The 17,427-nt window shown below is 39.4% G+C and overlaps 1 protein-coding gene across 1 annotated transcript; it reads left to right on the top strand.

Annotated features, from left to right (window-relative positions):
* The first annotated feature begins 10,851 nt into the window (after positions 1-10,851).
* Positions 10,852-12,563, top strand: LOC135743649 (uncharacterized). The gene is made up of 4 exons (XM_065261420.2): positions 10,852-11,126; positions 11,496-11,661; positions 11,759-11,874; positions 12,384-12,563. Exons 1-4 carry the CDS (start codon positions 10,971-10,973, stop codon positions 12,561-12,563), a joined length of 618 nt encoding a protein of 205 aa, XP_065117492.1. The 5' UTR covers positions 10,852-10,970.
* Positions 12,564-17,427: the final 4,864 nt, after the last annotated feature.

Genomic DNA, 17,427 nt, shown 5'->3' with positions numbered 1-17,427 from the left:
GAAATGAAGCAATGCGTTTGCAGAAACGTTTATGTAATATACTCAATAATACTCAGTGGATCTTGTTTTCTAAAACAAAGAGGAACAGAAACAGATATTTCAAAATCGTGGGTTTCTCAACAATTAATACTGTAATATAAGCAATGATCAAATCAACTTTACAGAGCAATCAGGCAATCAGGGGGCACCAAGTGCTCAAACTGTGACCAAATGGAGTTTTTGACACAACACGAGCAGCTTTTAACAAGTGTTCACGCATGTTAAGTCTATTTAGTAATGCAGTTATTTTGGGGAAAATGTGAATAATTGCATTGCAGGCTGATTTAAAGTGTGCCCAAAATTTTCTGCTTGCGCATTTTCTGTCAGGGGCTACAGTGCTCCTAATAACAAAAAAGTTAGCCATGAGTGACTAGACTAAACTATTATACAATCTCCTATTTTGATCTTTAATCTCCTATTTCCCCCTCTTCTCAATGACATACATAAACATGTTAACCAAATAATAAAAATTAGCCCAGAAAACCAAACAGAATAGATTTTTTTCTATAAACAAATTTTTATTTAACTTTATGTATGCAAAGCAGAGGAAAAATAAATATTAATATATTATACAATTAAATAAGAGCTACTACACAAGAGCAGTTCACAAACACATGACTATTAATAGGCCTAATACAGACAACTTAAAGCCAACTTAGAAGGCCAAATATCCTTTGCACTGTATAATGCCAAGCTATCATAAAATGTCATTTTTCAATCATTAATAGTGAATAAATATAAAGCTTTTAAGATGATTATTATGTGATATTTATTTGGAGGGCTACCCTCTTTCAGTTTCAGCACATGCCCCTCAAAAGGCCTGTGCACGGCCATAGTCTCTGATAATTATACCTAAAGTATCCACTGATGGAGGATGAGGTTCGTCCCCATTTCTGTCTACTGTATGGTAAAATCTAAGGTAGAATTCCAATCACCACCCAAAATCAGAAAAATACTCTTATTAAATTCCTTTAAATGTTCCTTTAACTTTAAATAAAAACTAATTCACTCTGCTTCATTATTTGGGGCATATATATTAATAAATACAAAAACTAAACTCATTATTTCAACTTTAACAATTAAACCCCGACCTCTTTCTATCTCACATGTAGAGATAATATTTATATTCTTTCCAAATAAGATAGCAACACCCCCACTCACATTAGAACCATGACTAAAAAATTACATTCTCCAATCTACCTCATCTATGGGTTTCTTGTAAACAAATAACATTCATATTTTTGGTCTCAATATAGTTTTTATACAACAGCCCTTTTATTTCTATCTCTTCCTCGTATTTATGTTAATAGATCCCACTTTTAAGCTCTCTATAAAAAGAAAGGAGAAGAGAGAGAAAGATAAGACAAATACACAAAACAATTTAATAAGGAAGGAAAAAACACACCCTTCATGCCATTTAACGGATTTACTTATGTTTTTTGGGTTGAGCATTTTAATCTCCTTAATTTTCTTGAGTCTAAACTTTTTCCTTCTGCTGAGTTCTTCAAAGGCTACTGATTTCTGTATTTTTACTGCGGAAATCACACATTTCCTAACATCAGGGAAATAATCTTTCACTTCAACTTTTCGGCCAAATGTTTTATCCAGAAAGTACTTAATGTCCTTTACTGTGTACAATTGATCATCTCCAACCTGAGATGGGATATCTGACATTTCTGACATATTATCATCATCACCACTGACACCACCACCACTATCACCTCCACTTTTGTTTAATCCATGACCAATCCTTTCCTCGGTTTGTATTTTAGGGAAATAATTCTCACTTTTACCCACATTAGCAGTACTGGAAGTGATTCCAGTATTGTCTGCCTCAACACTTTTCTCATCATCATTAACAACTACTTCACTGACTGTGCTTATTTTTCTATTATGCTCAGTGTCAGTACTCTCATTTTCATCTGTGTACACATTTTCTATATTTGTATTTCTGCTGTTGCAACGACTTCAGTTTTTCGTATTTTCACTTCTCTCAGCCCGCATTTTGTGTGAACAAGCATGTTTTTGTCACGATCTCGTTCTATCGACTGCTCTGTCTTTTTTCCTTCTCTGTGTTTGTGTTGTTTTGTGTTTTGACAGTTCCTCAAGTGCGCGTCTGTCACCAGGGCGATCTCATCATCACTGATTTCCTACACCTGCGTCCCTCACCTGTTCCCCATTTTCTCCCCAATTCATTTGGTATTTCTCCCTTGTTCTTTTACTCCTCGTAAGTTCTTCATAGTTGTGTGCCTCTGTCATGTTCGCCGTGTTTGGATTATTTCGTATTTTGACCTTTTTGTCCTTTATTATTTCACCCGGCCTGTTGTGTCTGCATTCTCTGCTCTGCATCTCTCATTAGGATTACAGCACCTCCGCTTCGCTCCAGTTTCCTGATTATCTTCTCTCTGCCCTGCCGGTGTCCAGCTACTCCTCATCCTGGATGTGACCACTGTCCAGCAGCACTGAGGGATGATGTCACAGAGTGACAATTTCTAAGGGGCGGAACCAAAAGATGGGGAAGATTGGTTCCGCCCGGAAGTGTTTCCCACCCAGACGGCAAAGCGGAGACACCGGAACTTCCTGTAAGTGCCGCGAGGCGAAATCAAGCATGATCAAACACAGGTGTGAGCGATGGACGTAGCGATTGGGGATTGGAGGATACACAGGTGAAGAGCGATATATAAAGGAGCTTCAAACACAAGTGGGGGACACAGTGCGACTGACTTTGGGCAGACACCGTTCCGCCTAGCGCGGTTGCTAAGGGGAAGCCCCTTTCTCGCCAAGGGCGGGCCAATGAAGACACGCTCCTTCTGAAGAGCCCGTAGGCGCCGACGATCCGGGGATCGTGTCTGAAGCGAGCGGAAAGAGTGTGGGCCGTAGAGGCGAAAGGAAGGAGTCGTGTGCGAATTTTAAAGGAACAGTTGAGTACATTGTTGTTCGGGGCAGCTGTGTTGTGTCGTTGGACCGCTCTGGTGTCACCGAGTGAAGAGTTTGGCTAAGTCACGCTGGTAACGATAGGATTCTACGGTTTGCTGGAACTAAGGACAAGAAGAAGAGGGAGACACAGGCTGAGTATATGATGCATTGAAGGCTTTTTGAGAAACGAGTTGCTTTGTGTACGTCATTGATGTATGTGTGATGTGCTAGAAGCCGACTCACCGTGAGAGTACTGAAGGAAACGGCAGATGTGTATATACATCGGGGCGAAGAGGAAATTATCTGTCCTATGGAGGTAAACAAAGGAAAGCAATCATCAACATTGTCAGTACTCAGTATTTGATTCAGTGTGTTATTGTGGAATACTTGTCCAAAGTGCATTGTGAGCCTCCAGTGTATGAGACTACGGCCCCACCACGGAGCAAAGCGGTGGGTGAGCCGGGGCGCAACGATTCCGAGAGGATTGAAGGGCCACAGCAGCGACGTTTATACCACTAGCCTACAACAGCTCTTTCCAATCGGCCCGAAGACAGTCGGATGAGGTTGGGGCTGCGACCCTATTGATTCACGTAGAAGAGTGAAGAGTGCTGTGGGTGAGTCTGAGACTTTGCTGTGAGAATACACTTTAAATTATTGCAGTGTGATGCTGTGTGGTGTTGTCGGTAGCCCCCTTCGCTGAACTCGTCGTGAGAAAACGAGAGGCTGTGGAGGCTGGAAATTTACCTGCAATATATGCTGTGTGTAACCCCCTGTGCTGAAGCCCACGGCAGGAGAGAGAGCCTGAGTCATTACCTGTGAGATACCTGCCTGCGTGCGGCCCCGAGCGACCAGTGAAAGTCCCAGCGTCTGAAATTAACCCTCTGTGTTACAGCTATAAGCCTACAGCAGGAGAGAGAGAACCAGAGCCCGTTACCGTGAGATACCTACCTGTGTGTGGTCACCAGTGACTAGTGTGAGCCCCAGTGTCTGAAATTAACCCCCTGAGTTACAGCTATAAGCCTATAGCAGGAGAGAGAGCCTGAGTCCGATACCAGTGAAGAACTTACCCAGGGCATCCTAATGCCCCCCCCCCCCCTTGCTACGAAGGTTCATGGACTGATTTTTGTTTTAATGTTTCTATTCCCCCTCCCTCTTCTACCATTTTTTTTTTATATTTAATAAAGCTGATCTCCAGTGTTATCTACTATTATGCTCCCTGGCTCAACCCAGTGGTTTTCTCTGTCCATTATTTAAGCCTTTATTAAAGTTTGTTTCATCTGCATTTGGATCCTTGCATCTGTGTATTTTTCTAGATTCAATTCCTGACAGTTTTTTGTGACCAATATCACCACACTCGAAACAAAATGACACCTGTCTGGCCATATGTAAAACCACAGTATCAACTTTGACAATCTCAGTGTTTAAAACACAATGTTTTTTTCAGTAATTTTGTGAAAAGTAGCGTTTTTTTGGAAATGACAGGTATCAATTGGACAGCGATAATATTTTCATTGCCTTTTGTAACGTCGCATGGATGGAAAATTCATATTAAAATGATATGCAGACAATATTATGCCCAGTAAAACTAAGTGTTGTACGCTACATAATGGTTGTTTTGAGGAGAAGAAGGGGCGGAGATGCACGTACGCACAGTATTCTGCTGACTAGGATTTATCAAATGAAATTACACACTTTCATTTCCTTATGAAATGTTGCTGTTTTTTATAAATAAATTATCTGTGCGCTGCATTATTTAAAAAAAAATCATGTGCACTCATAATCTTAAAACAAACTTTTCATGAAAAAAATCAAGAGAGGAAAGAAAGATTGAATATATTTTTATTATGTCTTTGTATGGTTATCTGTTCAAGCTGTCAATCATGTGATTGACATACAACTGCTTTAAATCTTGCATGCCCTCTAGATGAATTGGTACTGAATTTAAACATAGAGAAAAGCATATTGTTTATGTTAAATGTGCATTTTGTGTGGTCTATATTGCCAGTGTATCTTATGTGGATGTTTTAAAATATCTTGTGAAGTGACCAACACGACCGTACAGCGATGCAAGTCGATCCATGAGACGTCTCATCTATCTGAGGATCTGCAATAACATTAAACACATATTACTTACTAATAACACAGGAGAATAAAAATTGATTTGCACAAGTACTCTGGTTTGTCAGTGTTTGTTGTTATTTTTCTACAGGTGTGTATATATATATATATAAAGAAATCAAACACTTTTCACAGCTTATATTCAACATATATTCATCAAACCTGAGACTGATGGCTTCTATGGTGGTGGTCTAACTGTTAAAAAAGACAAATGTAGATTTTACATACAGTAGGTGATAAGTTAGTTGTTACCTAAACAAAATGATCTTATGGCCATGATATATTTTCATGTTACCATGAGTTAAAAGGCCGTGCCCTTAAAGTCGCCATGAAACGGAAGTAGCGATTGCCTTATTTTCCCCGTGGTGACGTATATCCGAATGAAACGGCTTTTGAGATGAAATAAGGCAGGGCTGGATTTGAATTTGTCCATCGAGATCTGATTGGATCGTTTGAAGTTGGGTCGTGTTGCTAATTGCTAATCACTGCGATCTTCTCCCGGACCCCGCCCACCTGCCATACTTTTGACCGGAAGTGAAGAGAGATCGTTTTGAGGAGGGGAGGAGATTTGCATTTTTGATTAAAGATTATGAGCACACACGAATTTTTAAAAAATAATGAAGCTCACAGATAAGTCATTTGTTAATAATACCACACTATTAAAAATACATTTATAGTTTTTCATTTCAATTTCATTGCGACTTTAAAGGGGACATATCACGAGAATTTTTACAAGTTTAAGTGCTATAATTTGGTCCCCAGTGCTTCTATCAACCTAGAAAATGTGAAAAAGATCAACACAGTAACTTAGGCTATGTTTACATTAATGCGTTTATCCTTTAAAACGCGTTATTTTTGTTACGTTTACGCCTTTCATCTACACTACATCACCGTTTTCGACCCTCATAAACGGATTCGTTCGCAAACGCTGAAGACCCTGTTTTAGTTTGAGAACTCAGACGTTGCTCTGAGTGTAAATGAACGTAGACGGAGTCTTATGTAACCGAACAGCTGATGTTAGCATCATTTTCAAAGTAAAAATTATTTTATTCATGTAAATGTTGGTTTGCAACGGAGGTTTTGCCAAAAATAGTAAACATCTACCAACCAGCTATTATAAACACTATATCGGATTGTTTTAACATGTATCCTTACATATAATGTCTGTTTTATATTAATGTTTGAGTATTGTTGGGTTTGAGTATTGTTGTAATGTGTTTATGTTTTGTTTAAATTTAGTTAGCTTACGAAAGATAGACTGTAATTTTAAACGCCATATAGGCGTTGTAAAGGCCAATATGAAGGGGGAATTGTAATGGGTCAGACATTATTGTGATGTGGTTGCAGATGAAATAATATCCCATCCGCGCATCTCTAATCCAGAGATCCCATTGGTTGGCAGTTTTACCACAAGACACGTCATACACGTGTTGCTGCGTTACCATTTCCGCATTAAGTCGTAACTAAATTCAATTCAATTCAATTTTATTTATATAGCGCTTTTCACAAAAGTCAATTGTTTCAAAGCAGCTTTACATAAATAGAAGCAGTAAAAAGCACAGAAAACGACAGATAGCACAACAAAATACATGAAAGCATGAGCAGTTAAATTTGCTGCGGCTATGACTCAATATTATAATTGCACGTATTACTAAAGCAACGTATAGAAGAGGAAGCTAGGTAAAGCCCAAAAAGGCTGCCTCCCCGGGGTGAAAAACCCCCTAGGAGAAAAAAAAAAAACCCCGGGCTTTTATCCGAGGAAAAATAAGTCCTAGGAGGGAAAAACCCTTGGGAGAACGGAAATGGAGATTTAGCGGAGATTAAGCGGTTCTGCCGGTGATCGTTGGTCAGGTATCAGCTGGGCATAACGTTGAAGGACAGCCAGTAGATCAGAGGTGTGCCGACTTTCACATCTACCGGGACTGGGTCTGGGTCTCGGGTCGAGGACGAGACAGGGAGAGAAAAACAAAATCGTATTAGCGTAGCGGCCGTTCATATGTATTGAAGTGTCACACAGTGATGTGGTTTAACTCAGCTTAGTTCCAGACAGACTAAATATTGCGGCATAATTATGTTATTAAGTTATTCTTTTGACATAAAAACAAACTTTACTTATGACTACAATAAAAGTAGTGCCTTTAGGGTCAAATGTAAGTTTTTTGCTATAATGTTTTGGAGTAAAACATTTCGGGTAAGCCTACGGCGAGTAATCTTACCACATGCAGATGTCCCACGGTGACGATTTCCGGGGGTGGAAACCCAAAAAAACGAAGATTGGTTCCGACCGGAATGTTTCCCACCCGGAGGTAAAAACGGGAACACCGGACTTCCGGGAAAACGCCGCGAAAGAAAATTAGACAAACAAGACACAGGTGTGACGAATAAACGTAACAATCTGTGATTGCAGGAGGAGACGGATAGAAGGAGGATAAAGAGGACCTGAAAACGAAGGTTAGCGTTGAGTTTTGCTGTGGATAGTGGCGGTGCAGTTTGGCTGTCTGGTAGGCTGTGCATTGTGGTGGTGCAGTAGGAACATTGCATTGGAGTAGAAAGCGAGTATCTGGGACATCAAGACGGATAAATCTTTGGCTGGTCTGAGTATGATTCTAACCCCTGTTGTATGTAAGATGTCTGACTCACTTGTCATATAGAAGCGTATGTGGAATCCTTTTATAACAGTTACTGAATTATGTGATACACGAAGGAAAACCGAACGGTGGAGGAGCCAAAGAGACGAAGAGAGGAAGTAATATTCACCACCTGTAAGTGAGAGAAAGTTCACAGTTAAGGGTGAAGTGTGATTTGTGTTACAGCCCTGAGCCCTCGTAAGGAGGAAAACGACGAGTCGGTTACCTGAGGAGTACCTACCGTATCCACTGCTACCAGCCACCTGCAAGTAAGAAAGTCACAGTTAAAGGAAAAAGTGTGATTTGTGTCACAGCCCTGAGCCCTCTAAAGGAGGAAACCGAGGAGTCAGTTACCTGGGAAGTACTTACCGTATCCACTGCTACCCGCCACCTGCAAGTAATAAAGTCACAGTTAAATGAGAAGTGTGATTTGTGTTACAGCCCTGAGCCCTCTAAAGGAGGAAAACGACGAGTCAGTTACCTGAGGAGTACCTACCGTATCCACTGCTACCAGCCACCTGCAAGTAAGAAAGTCACAGTTAAAGGAGAAAGTGTGATTTGTGTTACAGTCCTGAGCCCTCTAAAAAAGGAAACCGACGAGTCAGTTACCTGAGAAGTACCTACCGTATCCACTGCTACCCGCCACCTGCAAGTAAGAAAGTCACAGTTAAAGGTGAAGTGTGATTTGTGTTACAGCCCTGAGCCCTCTAAAGGAGGAAAACGACGAGTCAGTTACCTGAGAAGTACCTACCATATCCACTGCTACCAGCCACCTGCAAGTAAGAAAGTCACAGTTAAAGGAAGTGTGATTTGTGTTACAGCCCTGAGCCCTCTAAAGGAGGAAAACGACGAGTCAGTTACCTGAGAAGTACCTACCATATCCACTGCTACCAGCCACCTGCAAGTAAGAAAGTCACAGTTAAAGGTGAAGTGTGATTTGTGTTACAGCCCTGAGCCCTCTAAAGGAGGAAAACGACGAGTCAGTTACCTGAGAAGTACCTACCATATCCACTGCTACCAGCCACCTGCAAGTAAGAAAGTCACAGTTAAAGGAAGTGTGATTTGTGTTACAGCCCTGAGCCCTCTAAAGGAGGAAAACGACGAGTCAGTTACCTGAGAAGTACCTACCGTATCCACTGCTACCCGCCACCTGCAAGTAAGAAAGTCACAGTTAAAGGTGAAGTGTGATTTGTGATACAGCCCTGAGCCCTCTAAAGGAGGAAAACGACGAGTCAGTTACCTGAGAAGTACTTACCGTATCCACTGCTACCAGCCACCTGCAAGTAGGAAAGTCACAGTTAAAGGTGAAGTGTGATTTGTGTTACAGCCCTGAGCCCTCTAAAGGAGGAAAACGACGAGCCAGTTACCTGCAAAATACTCACCACAGCGATTGTTGTCAACCCTGTAGGAGAGAGAGAGGAGATCACAGTAACAGTAAAGTGTGATTTTGTGTCCACAGCCTCGAACCCTCCAAGCGAGGAGATCACGAGTCAGCCACCTGCAACTACTTACCACGTCCACTGTCGTCAGCCACCTGTAAGATAAAGAGAAAAATAAATTGCAGTTAACTGTCAGATACCTGTTCTGTGTTACAGCCTCGTGAAGTTCTGCCTCCAGGACACGGAGGGCGCCACGGACAGAAAGGACCCCCTGAAGACCCTGTCCCCTCCCCCCTCTCTTAACCTGCTGGGAGGCCAGAAGAGGCCATTATTTTAAGTTCCCCTTTCCCCTCCCCTATTTGCAATTTTAAATAATTTAAATAAAGTTTATTTTAAATTTTTCTCCTACCTTGTTGTGTCTGGTCATTGGGGTGGCTTTGGGAACCTCCTCGAGGTGGAAACTAGGAAGGGGCATGACCCTTTAGCTATCTCGGGTCCGCTCCGACCTGTGACACAGTTTAAGACTTATGAATGGATACAGTATAAATATGCATCATTATTAAAATATATAGGTTATTGCATGTTATTTGGAAATTAATAAATTGAATGTTTATCTTGTATGGACTTGTTTTAAAGCGTCTTTGCTTACAGCCATTAGGAAACAGGTTTCCCTCGTAGATGGTTTACTTTTTTTATTTGCTAATAAAATATTTCAAATAGATTTGTTTTTACTCGTATAGGAATAGCTGTGTAATAAGTGGGATAATGTACAAATAAATCCCTTCAGTGATATCACACTGTCGAGAACGTATCCTTACCTCCCCTTACACCTAACTGTGATACTTTCTAAACTATTAATCTTTCTCGACAATATTATTAGTCAAACGTACACTTAAATTGAAAAGAACAAACGTTGGCGACCACAGGTTGCAAATAATTGCGGGCTGCAACAACGCAAATATACTGGTTCATTTGGTGGAACAAAGTATATAAAGTGGTAGAAGCAAAAACTATCCTTAACTTTTTTGAAATATTTCGGAAAATTTAAATATTCTAGCGAAGTGGGGCCACGGGTTGGCACATTCCTGGGATGGTTTCATCTCTTATCTAAATCTGACCATGCTTTTCTGCTTTTCTATAGCACTCAAAGCGTTTTACATATGAAAGGGGGATTCTCCTCAACCACCACCAATGTGCAGCATCCACCTGGATGATGCAACGGCAGCCACCACACACCAGCTTATTAGTGGAGGAGAGACAGAGCAATATAGCCAATTAGTATGATGGGATGATAAGTAGACCAACAGGTAAGTTTGGCCAGGATGCCGGGGCACACCCCTACTCTCTTTTGAAAGACAAACTGAGATTTTAAATGACCACACAGAGTCAGGACCTCGGTTTAACGTCTCATCCAAAGGACAGTGCTTTATTGACAGTATAGTGTTCCTGTCACTATATTGAGGTGTTAGGACCCACAAAGACCACAGGGTGAGCACCCCCTGCTGATCTCACTAACACCTCCACCAGCAGTAACCTGGTTTTCCCAGGTGGTCTTCCCAGGGCTCAGCCCTGCTTAAGGCTCGTACAGACTACATGACTTTAAAACGTTGGTCCGAACTGTGCGGTTCACACTACATGACCTGTTTTCTGTGAAATCAGGGGTGTTCAAGTTGTTGAGCAGTTCACACCACACGACACAACGTGAATGCCCCACAACAGGAGGTAACGCACTACACGAGTTGAGAACAACTCTATCACCCAACGATTCTACAAATCACGTTTTGTCACGACAAATCACGCGATAAAACGAACCGGAAATGACGCGAAACAGCGCGCACGCCAGTAAACACACAGAAGAAGAAGAACACAACACGCAATACTTTGTTTGAATATGGACGTTAAACAGAAGTTAGTGCTGCAAACTGTTTGCGCAATGATTTGCTGTGGAAAAAAACAACGCAAAAGAAAAAACAAAAGAGTATGGGTGAAGGAGTGGATCAGCATACGCGGACAGCAGGGATTGTCTGTGCTACAGAAAGAATTGGAGGTGAGTACAGCTTGTTTATATAGACCATTTCAAAAGATGTAAACAACAATGGTCCAGAAACACTTCCTGATTCAGTTTGTGACTGTTTTCTTATTTTACACATATATCATTATCTTTAAGATGTTGGTTTAACTCTTTGACTCAGTTCTATATGTTCTGTTGGCTATATTTTAGCCCAATTTACTATCTAGTGTTAAAAACTGAAAGAGGAAGTGCTTCTGGACCAGTGTTGTTTACATCTTTTGAAATGGTCTATAGAAAAAGTAGCTGCATGCTTACGTTTGTCTATGCCCGTCGCATTGAAAATATAAAATTGTTGTGTACTGTGCTAAAAAGCTTTGTTTCTTGATTTATTTTTCATTGTAATAGAATAATGATAGGACAGGCTTCAGGGAGTTGCTGCGAATGACAGCAGAGGAGTTTGATTTTTTGCTGGGTAGAGTCCAACATCTAATAACAAAGCAGAACACCAAGATGAGACGGGCAATACCACCTAGAGAGCGTTTGTCTTTGACCCTGCGGTTCTTGGCAACAGGTTTGTGTGATTTTCATTCTAAACAAATATGAACTGAATATAGTAATAACGTTTTTGTTTGTCTGGGTATGTATTTGAACTTTTTGGTGTCATGCAGGTGAAACGTTCAAGTCCCTCAGGTTCCAGTACAGGATGGGAACAAGCACCATTTCACAAATAGTCTTTGAAACCTGTACTGCTCTGTACCAGGTTATGAAGGACGATTTCTTGAAGGTAGGGAGTTATTACAAATTGTAAAGATATACACTGTACAACTTCATTAAAAAAAACCACACAGAAACATTAACATTGTGGACATTAACAATATACAGTTGACTTTCCTTGAAGAAAGTCCTATGATTACAAACTATTCTAATCACTTTAAATGTATTTTTTATGTGTACATGTACTTGTTGTACATTTAATTACTTAATTTCATCTGAGCTTACACATTACACATGTATAGATTTTATATAAAAATTTATTATGTTCACTATCACAGGTTTAGAAGTAATTTTATATTTATTGCTATTATGTAATATTTCTTAATCTAAATATTGTTTAGGCCCTGGTTAATTTTTGTATCCAAATGTATATGGATTAGGTGACAAGGTTTTTGACTCACAAAAGCATGTCCATCCAATTTTGTTCTACATATGACTATGCAAATTAAGGCTTGATGAACTGTCCTCTTGGAAATATGACATTCAATCACTGACATTTGGTGTGTTCCATTATTTTAGACACCATCAACGGAGGGAGAGTGGCGTACAATAGCCATGGACTTCGAAAGGAAGTGGCAGTTTCCACATTGCCTTGGGGCACTTGACGGAAAGCATATTTACATACAGCCTCCAAGAAAAAGTGGCAGTCTTTACCACAACTACATTCAGGCAGATGGACCACAGTCAGAGGGTTCTTAACTACCGTCTGTCTAGGGCACGACGGGTGGTAGAGAATGCATTTGGAATTCTTGCCAACCGATTGAGAGTTTTCAGGTCGACCATATGTTTGGAGCCAGACAAGGTGGTGAAGATAACAATGGCCTCCCTGTGCATCCATAACTTCCTATGCGAACGCAGGTCAGAAGCATATACCCCTCCAGCTTTTGCAGACTGGGAAGCTGTTGACCACAACATGGTTGATGGGCAGTGATGGGACTAACGCGTTACAAAGTAACGCGTTACTGTAATTCCACTACTTTTAGCAGTAACGAGCAAGTAACGAAGTATTTTTTAAAATCAAGTAACGCAGTTACAATTACTGAAATTTAAATGAGTTCGTTACTCGCGTTACTCTATTTTGTGATGAATTAATACTTGCAGACAAGACATTTCTGATCTGTGATGAATTAACACTTGCAGACAAAACATTTCTGATCTAACGTCGCAGGACCATGGTGGGCGGCGCAATGGATCATTAAACTTCATCAGTTTCGACAGTGCGTACAGAATGAACATGAAAAATCAAAACCGGACGACATACCTTTGTTTAAAAATTGTGCGCCAGTCATAAGTCCATCCGGTCTGATATCAACTTGAATTTGTAGTCCACAAAAGTATTAAATCTGAGAAATGTTGATATGTTTTCAGACGTTTACATCGGCTTTCATGGAAGAGATCAATCCGCAATTGCGCAAGTTTCAGTTTTGGTTTCAGTTTCACTCACTCCGTGTCTGACAAAACAATCACCGTACTCCTATTTCGGATTAAATATCTTCCTTTAATCTTGTATCTCGTTTGATTCAAACATAAAACATATACAAACATAATCTTAAATCTAAAATATCACGGATGCGTGGAAAACTGCATTCCAGAGAGCGCAATAGCTGCTAGCTTCACACAGCTCCCAAATTCTTAAAGAGACACTACACAATTTTAACACATTATATATTTTCAATGTAAACATACAGAATATTTGTCTAAATGGTCTAAATGATATACATAAAAAAGTAAGCTTACATATTATTAATTTCTAACAAAAATATTCAAAGAAACTTTACTAAAATAAGTTGTAAATAGTTAAAGTTTACAGACTTTTACAGTTATTTCGTTTTGAGTATTAAGGTCTTTACACACCGGGACGTTTTTCGTGCGCGTTTATCGTCGACGTTTAACGTCTCGTGACTCAAGAACGAGCGCCAATGTGAGTGCGCACACCCACGCGAAAAGCGCGAGGCGCAAATGCGTCATTTTCAGAAAAACGCGTGGGACACGTTTTTTTGGTTTGACGCGGCGCGTTAAAAGTTGGCCGACCAATGAGATTGGCGCTTTTGTTCACGTGCCTGGCGCTGCTGAAGTTCCAGTAAAACACGACTTGGTGGCGCTCAAGCACAAAATGGTCTTGCGGAGCACGTGGAACAGGTAAACACACAAGGAAGCATCGAGGCTGTGGAGGTTTATGAAGGTGTCGGAGTTCCTCACAACATCGACTGAATTTCGAAGGTAACGTGATATATATAAGCACATAACAATACATAGCTGTGTGGGCTATATGATTAGATTAGATTCAACTTTATTGTCATTACACAAGTACAAGGCAACAAAATGCAGTTTAATGTTAGGTCTAACCAGAAGTGCAAAAACAGTATAAAAAGTGCAGTATATCAGTATTTGCATAGGTGCAGGATTATGTAATACGATGGAACAATTTACTGTGGGTGGTACTATGAACATAATATACAGAAATTTACAAATGGATATGTACATAATAAATTAAACTATACAGAACAGGAGTGAAATTAATATTTAGGTAGTGCATGAATGAATTTGTATTGTAACTTGTCAGTTAAGAGTGCAATGGCATAAGTTATTGTGCAGTGAATAGTTATTCTAATATTCAGTACATAGTACAGGGGTGCAAACGATGCAATTCAAGTAGTCCAGCAGTGCAAATGAACAGGGAGTATGAAATAGACAGTCCAGTAGTGTATTGAATGGACCAGTAGTGCAAATTTACATTATAACTGTGCAAGTAATAAAAATTTATATTGGTGCATTACATTACGATATGTAATGCACTGACATTGAACAGTGATTAACTTCATACCATGCATGTTCCCTGTACACCGTGTGATATCACGTTTTGTTGTTTGCACCATAATACTTTGTGTGTAACTGGAACCTGTTGTACACAAACGTGGACAATTACACTGCTTCATGTTCAAAGAAAAATATTTGGTTATTATATTCATTGCTTCTTCCTAACCCCCAAATAACTGGAAGAAATATAAAATGCAAGCCAAACCAAAGGTCGGGTTTTAGGAGGTTAATTTGTGTTCTGTGTATAGGTAACCTAGTTTGTTTAGTCAGATGAAATACCATGAATCTAAATTACATTTGTAATCAAATATTGACCTCATGGATATCGTGGCATGGCCCTCAGTGTGAAAGATTGATTCTGATGAAAACTACATTTATCTTTACAGTGTTCACAGCAATATTTCTGCTAAAAATGATGTGAGCAAAAGTGAGGAGGCCCCAGCAAGCACGTCTTCAGGATCATCCAGCACCAGCCGTGACAAGGTCCAATCTAAACAAAAGAAAACAGTCCGAGACAAACCTCTGGAGAAGTACCTCTTATTAAAAGATGCTAAATGGAAAAAATTGAAAGCAGTGCACAGAAGAAAGAGGAGCACAGAAGGAGCGCTCTGCCAGTTTTTGGTCACACCTATAGATGTTTATTATATACCATTTTATTTAGTTTTTTTTTATGTTTATACATTCAAGAAATACAGTTGAACATGTACATTTCACACATATGTTTATTTGCACTACAGTTCACTTAGACTTCTATCATTGTGACTTTTTGCTCTACAGCTCTGCCAGTTCTTGTTCACACAAATTAATGTTTATTATATACCATTTTACTTATGTATTTTAAGTGATTATACATTTAAGAAAATCATTTGAAAATGTCTAATTTCTAAATGTTGATTTGCACTACCGTTCAGTTCATGGGCGTCGGAACCATTATACGTGGGTGGGACAGGACCCACCCACTTTTTAAGACCAATGATAATGGACCCACCCACTTTTTCTCTAATTTAGCGCATTTGTCTGTTCACTTATCAAAGCGCTGTTAGTCCAAATCCATTCCACTAGAGCAGGGATCCCTAACCTTTGCTTTTTTTACACCGCGGACCCGTTTCAGCTTTTAAACATAATTCGCGGGGGTGAGTGGACGCTGAGTTGCTGTTCGAACATAGTGCTGAAAAACCTAATTTGCCAAATGTTTTAAACAGAAGTAAATTTCAAACAACCATGCATTAGGAAAATTAATAACTGCTTTATTTATAGTATATTTTCTATAGACGTGTAAAACCATATTATAGCGGATTATTTTACTTTCATTGTTTCACGAGTTTGCCTGCCCATTTAGTCTTAATAATTAACGGTAAACGAACTTAGCTTGGTGTTCTTAAAGGCAGCTCGAACCTTAGGTCGGACTCGAGCCCCAAGTTCAAGACACAGAAGAAAAAAAGAGGAGATGATGAGGAGAGATGCCAGTAGAATTGCGTCTGTCGCGGAGGCACAGAGATCCCGTTTTGCTTTTAATGATAATTAACACAGCACTAAATGTGGTTCCTTTCAAACGTTAAAATAGGCTAATCGTTAAAATATTATTACTGCTGTAAAATAGTTTATTTTGATTATGGTCCCACGATCGCTGGATAATTTTCAAGTTTTTTTTTTACAGAAGCCTGCAATTACTTTTCATTTGCGACATGAACGGCTTCACGTATTGTTATTATTTGCGAGGTATTTGCAGAACTCATAAAGTCATACCTCTGTTTAATCGAATGTGTTTTAGAAGTACACATGCTCAAACTCTTATGACAGCATTGTTTCCCGACGGATACCATAAAATAAAGTGATCTCATTTCCAGAATCTCACATTTTTATTTCTCTAAGAGAGAGAAAGAGAAATTGGGTATAACAAATAAAAAAGGTATACAAAAGTTGTATCAGTTTACCTTCATTCGTTTTTCTTACCTTTTATTTCCTCAAAATAAAAAAAAACATTGTAGCCTACTGTCAGCAGAGTAGAGAAAAAAATGACACAGAGAAAGAAAAATGAAACATGACATCTGTCATTATTTGCAAAATATTTAAAGGGCTATTACCAGAATTTCGACCGTAATAGGCTACTGTCTTTAATTTAATAAACGCAAATGTTCAGGCTAATTAAAAGGAAACATGAAAATGTCATCTATTGCAGTAAATGTATTTTTCGGGGGGGGGGGGGGGGTTATGTGGGGACCCACCCACTTTTCATTTGCTTCCGACGCCCATGGTTCAGTTGCACTAAAGTCATTGTGACTTTTCTGGACCAACATTTCTGATTCCTGTTTTATTTGATTTTACTGTCATGTCTCTGATTGTTATTGCAAACTGCAGTTCATTCACAAAAATAAATGTTTGATTAAAAAACGAATTGAAAATAACGTGCCATTTTGACACTATGCATATATTTGTACATCAGTATTGTTGACCTCTTATTGTAATAACTACATACCTACTTCTTTAGCCAAATCACAAAATACAATACATTTGGGAGGAAATGTGAGAAAATTGTTAACAAGAGAAAGTGCTTGTAAAAGATTAGTTAAAAATACACACATCGGATCACCCATTACCTTATATTTTGTGAAAGAGCTTTAATTTTGATATAACGTGTTCTATCAAAATAGTTAATTTTATGTGGAGAGTGCTGATAATAGAATCGAATCAAATAGATTTGATTTAACAAATGTATTTAAGTTCACGGAGATATTGTTTGTACAAA

This window comes from Paramisgurnus dabryanus, chromosome 2 (assembly GCF_030506205.2).
Source record: "Paramisgurnus dabryanus chromosome 2, PD_genome_1.1, whole genome shotgun sequence".
In the NCBI taxonomy this organism is placed as follows: Eukaryota; Metazoa; Chordata; class Actinopteri; order Cypriniformes; family Cobitidae; genus Paramisgurnus; species Paramisgurnus dabryanus.
Note: the sequence above shows the minus strand (reverse complement) of the source record. Positions and strands in the feature narration are given on the sequence as shown.

Excerpts from the sequence above, each read along its gene's own strand:
- LOC135743649 (XM_065261420.2), top strand. The coding sequence starts at position 10,971 with ATGGACGTTAAACAGAAGTTAGTGCTGCAAACTGTTTGCGCAATGATT. Across the intron at positions 11,127-11,495 it reads TGCTACAGAAAGAATTGGAG|AATAATGATAGGACAGGCTT; the intron begins GTGAGTACAGCT and ends TCATTGTAATAG. Across the intron at positions 11,875-12,383 it reads TGAAGGACGATTTCTTGAAG|ACACCATCAACGGAGGGAGA; the intron begins GTAGGGAGTTAT and ends CCATTATTTTAG.